Source organism: Sinocyclocheilus anshuiensis, unplaced genomic scaffold, assembly GCF_001515605.1.
Source record: "Sinocyclocheilus anshuiensis isolate Anshui unplaced genomic scaffold, SAMN03320099.WGS_v1.1 scaffold402, whole genome shotgun sequence".
NCBI lineage: Eukaryota > Metazoa > Chordata > Actinopteri > Cypriniformes > Cyprinidae > Sinocyclocheilus > Sinocyclocheilus anshuiensis.
Genome location: NW_015542375.1, coordinates 196,628 through 201,835, shown reverse-complemented (window position 1 = coordinate 201,835; position 5,208 = coordinate 196,628). Strand labels below are relative to the sequence as shown.

Below are 5,208 nucleotides of genomic sequence, written 5' to 3'. Positions count from 1 at the left end.
CAGTCTTAAGTCGCTGGGGTATATTTGTAGCAATAGCCAAAAATACATTGTATGGGTCAAAATTATAAATTTTTCTTTTATGCCAAAAATCATTAGGAAATTAAGATCATGTTCCATTAAGATACTTTGTAAATTTCCTACTGTAAATATATCAAAACTTAATGTTTGATTAGTAATATGCATTGCTAAGAACTTAATTTGGACAACTTTTAAGGCGATTTTCTCAATATTTAGATTTTTTAGGACCCTCAGATTCCAGATTTTCAAATAGTTGTATCTCAGTAGTTGTATAGCTGTGTGTGTGTGTGTGTGTGTGTGTGTGTGTGTGTGTGTTGTATATGGGCGTGGATTTGTTGTTATTGAAGTAGGACTGGAGAACAGATACTTCCGTGAATGCACACCTGAATAAAATCACCTGAGCGCGAAATTATAATGCGCGGCCGCCCAGTCACACAACCTTATTAATATTCATGAGCCAAGCCTTGCGCTTATTCGCTGATTAACTGTCGCTCACCTACTCGCGGCTATCGTTCAGCGAATCACATAATCCGACTGGGCGGACGTCAGATTACGTAATTAATATTCATGAGACAAGCTCTTTTAGATCTTGGCCAAACACACAGATCTTCACAAACGTCGGTCAGAGAGTTTGATAACTACAACGCTTCATCATGGCAGGTAAACCGCTGCGAAGCTCATTTAAAACTTCTTTAATTGATTTATTTTCTGAATCAAGAAACATTAGTTGAATATAAACGAATGCGTTTTTATTCACTCTTTCTCTTTCTCCTTCTCCAGATGAAAAGGTAAAGAAGTCAGAGGGCAAACAAGTCGAGGGAATCTTTGGGTTTGGAAAGAAGGATAAAGACAAAGACAAGAGCAAAGACAAGGTAAACATATTTATACATAATCTGATCAGAAACAACCATTCAAATTACAACAGCCACTAGAGACATTCGTGTTGTGACTAATGGGTTAAAGATCTCAGAAGTCACAGTTTATCCTATTATAAAACATAAACATGTGATCAATATTGATAATGAGAAACATATTGTGAGTGTTATACTGGACAAGATGAAGGGGAAGTATTGATAGTGGCTGTGTGGAAAACATCAGCTAGCCCTGAAAAACTTTGCATATGGAAATAAGTTTGATAATGTTACAGATATTGAATTTGAATAATCTCTCTCGGGACACTTGCTGGTTTGAGATGTCTAAAGGTTTCTTAAAAACATCTTCAGTTTAAGATTTTAAGTTCATGTCTCTCAGCAGCCCATCCATACTCTTTAGTCATTTTAAATAAAGGAACAAACAATTTGATGTGTCCCGTCCCAACTTCCTGTTTAAATAGGAAATACGAGTGCAGATGATGTGCAGAAATAGATGTGACTGTCTGCTGTTTAATGGAATATGAGATTTTATTTTAATTTATATATATTTTTTCAGAGTGATGATAAGGATAAAGATAAGCACAAAGATAAAGAACATAAAGACAAGAAGAAGAAAGACAAGGAGCACAAGAAGAAGGACGGTGACAAGTCCTCGTCTTCCTCCAGCGATTCGGTAAATGTTTTGCTTTTTTAACACATCATTTTAATGCACATACTGTATTAATGCACAGGTACAGTTTGAAGGTATCAGTATGAGGAGCAAAGTTTAAATTGGGAGTGAGTTGTATTGCATCTATTAGCATTAATAATGTGTCAACCCAGCAGATGGGCACAATGACCAAAAGCAGCAGGGTTGGGCTCCATAAAGGCCGTGATAGTGGCATCTCGTAAAACCGGTTGCTCTCGAGGTGTGGTCCAGCTTTACGGCTGTAAAGCGTTTCAGATGGGCAGAGACTTGATTCTTCAGGGTCTCCTGGAAAGTTTAGCTGTGATTTCTTCCCATCCCACGCAGCATTCCTGCAGTTAGACGTCACTTATCACACTGATATCACACATTTAGAGACGCACCCGCAGAGGAATTTCCAAAATAACCGCTTTATTTAGACAGAGATGGGATCTTTGTGTAAACACGCCAAACAATATGCTAGAACGTTGTTTTAAGCAAAACAATAACCTGTTTAGTGAGTATAGATAGGGTCAGTGGAGGGAAACAAATCCTGGTTACCATAGTATCACCTACACTTCTATAGGGAAAGTAGATCAAAGGGAATTGATTAAAAAGGTAGTTGATACATTGGTATTTTAAATAACAATGTATCAGCTATAAAAATATTTCCAACTATAAATATTTTAAATAAATAAAAAAAGATAAATAAAATTATTTTTAATACACTAAAATAAATAAAAAATTACCTCTATCTATCTATCTATATACACACGCATATATATATATTATATTTATTTATTTATTTATTTATTTTTTTTTTATTTTTTTTTTTCACATGTGTGTGTATTATTCAAAAATTGCATACTCGCACTCATGTATATATAATTGTTCATACTAGTCTTGTTAACACGCATAACATTTATTGTTTTTATTAATGCACTTTAGAAACTGTGTGCATTTTCCCCCATAGACTTTCATAATAAGTGTATTTACTGTAAACTTTTTTTTCTTTTCTTTAAAAGTGTATTTACTTGCAACACTATTGAGATATCTGAGCAGCAGTGCTAGAGATGCAGAATGAATGGTAATGTGGCAGTGGAGGGATTTCAGGACTGGTGCAGTGTTTGATCTTTCATATGCCGTGGTGTTCAGGATCATTTGTAGTCGACTCATGGCGAGTATTACAGCAGAGCGTGAGCTGGTGATAAAAGCACATATCTATCACACAGTGTCTGCAAAGGAATGAATGTGTGCACTTTAATAGTCTCTGAGTTGATAACAAGCCTCACACGGCCCTTATAACTCTAATACAGAGAGTTTCAGACTTGATATTCAGTGCAAGAGTTTGACTTAGGTGGATGCTTTCTCTCTCTGGACTTTTTCATTAAAAACGGTTCTGTTTTCTTTCCATTCATTTTAGAAAACATCCACAAAATCCACAACATTTATTTAATTTAATTTAAATTTTATTTTTATTTTATTTTATTTTTTTAATTATTTTTTATTTTATACTTAAAGCAATAATTAACTCCTTAAAAACCAGTCATTTACTCACCTTCATATCATTCCAAACCCATATAATTTCTTTGGTTCTCTTTTGTCAAATGACTGATCATAACACGCCAAATTTGCAAAATCGCAGTATAAATCACCATCCACTTCCTTTCTTTAAAACTCTGAGATTCTATTTTTGTTCCACTGAAGAAGGAAAATAAAATGGGTTTGGAATGACATGAGGTGCATAAATTAAATGTATTTTTGAATAAGGTTTTTTTTAATGAAATAATATCCAAAATAATGTATTGCACCAGTGCCTGCATAATGAGGGTTTAGGTTTAGTTTAAGGATTCTTGTAAAAATCTGAAGGTTAACGTTTGTCTTTCTCTCTCTGTTTTTTGTAGGACTAAAGCAAGACTGAAGATTCATCAGATACCTCCAAAATCATAATTTAAAATCTTTATTATATGATTTTTGTAGATGTATAACTGCAATATTATGCAATGCAGGGGTAGTAATAAATAATTATCAATCTCTTGAAGTTTTCATAAAGTTTGAGCTGTAATTACAAACGTCCACAAGGTGGCGCTACTTGCATGCCAAATCTTCAGTGAAGCACTGGAATAAAGAGACTTATCAGCTATTGTGTGTAAAAGTGATTTCTGGTTTAATATATTCTGAAATTTGAAAACTTTTCATCCATTTTGTCTGATATTAACTTTCAGTGGTTGCTGGTTGGTGAACTATTATTGTTTTAAATCTTGGCCAGTTTGTTGTACAAATGTAGGCCATGTTTGAGTGTGTAATAATCAAATTTAAAGCATTCAGCACAAATTAACTGATATATATTATCAAAATAAAGCTTTATCTAGTAACTCAGTTAATTAGAAATAGGTTAAAGAGTGTTAGGTTATCCCACACCCTCTGATTTTCACCATGAAAATGGAAAAAGTCAGTTGTCAACATGACAATATCTTTGTCTAAACAGCACACTTATGCAAATGCATGGTGGATTTTGAAGGTTTCAGCACAGCTCTGTCTTGTTTGAGCACGATTTGTTTGCTTATTCATCTATGTTTGAGTACGGCACAGATAATTCATCTGAACAGCAGGGACGAAACACGGCTGCTTCCAAACACTGTTTTGGACGCTCTTTGCTGGGCTGAAGACAACTGTATGCCAGAGATAAGAGAACAGGGCGATTGTTGCCCAGAGGCGGAAGAGAGGGAAATCTCTGTCCATCAGACTGAGACAGTCTTTCTCTCTTATTCGGTGCCAAACGCCTGCAGGACAGATGCAAAGCACCGTGTTGCATTTTGTTTCAGCCACATCCTGTCGATCTTTCACATGCATATTTCATCAAACATGCTGAAAGTTTAATCGGGAAAAGTTGGCTTGTTTCGGCGGTTGGAGATGTTCGGTGCAGTCGGGGTCAAAGATCTGAACATCAGCAGAAACTCTGCACATTTCTCACAGAAGATGGATGGAAATGCAGAGAAGATTTTCTCAGGTGTGTGAGGGGTTACTTAGCTGTACTTTGAGAACAAATTGGTCCCAGAAGTAACTAAATCGAGCAAAATTTGACTGCGGTCAAGTTCAGTTACAGTATGTCCTGGGAAAAATGTAATTTGCACGTAAAATAAATTGTTGTTGCATTAATAGCAGAGGCGGACAGTTACTAAGTTCATTTACTTGAGTATTGTACTTAAGTACACTTTTTGAGTATCTGTACTTGAGTATTATTTTTTCAGGAAACTTAGGATTTTAACTTCACTACATTTGAAAGACAAATATTGTACTTTTCACTCCACTACATTTCTATCAAGATCCTCGAAGTAGAAAGTCGTTACTATGTAGCAGCTTTGAAAGTCAGTGGGTGATTTTTTTTTTTTCTTTTTTCTTTTCTAAAAGGTGACTTTCTTTTTTTCAGACAGTTTATCAGTAATAACTCTTGTAGGGCTACATGAAGAGATTTCCCAGCATTTTCTGAACACTGACCAGTTGCAAATGTGATATTTATTTACAACAATTCAATAAGTTAATATTGTGGTTTATATTAGACACAATATTGTCTGATTTTGCTAAATTGTGTACGGGAAAATATTACCTATAAAGCCACAGAAGAACTGTTGTGCGTCTCCTAATAAAACACAA

At 34.9% G+C, this 5,208-nt stretch overlaps 1 protein-coding gene across 1 annotated transcript in view; it reads left to right on the top strand.

The window, feature by feature from the left end:
• LOC107692256 (splicing regulatory glutamine/lysine-rich protein 1-like) overlaps nucleotides 1-3,697 on the top strand; it is a 7,798-nt gene extending 4,101 nt beyond the window's left edge. Inside the window, exons 4-5 of the mRNA XM_016491216.1 lie at nucleotides 1,446-1,563; nucleotides 3,459-3,697. Coding sequence (XP_016346702.1) covers nucleotides 1,446-1,563; nucleotides 3,459-3,464 — 124 coding nt within the window. The 3' untranslated portion in view covers nucleotides 3,465-3,697. The remainder of the gene's footprint in view (nucleotides 1-1,445; nucleotides 1,564-3,458) is intronic.
• Nucleotides 3,698-5,208: the final 1,511 nt, after the last annotated feature.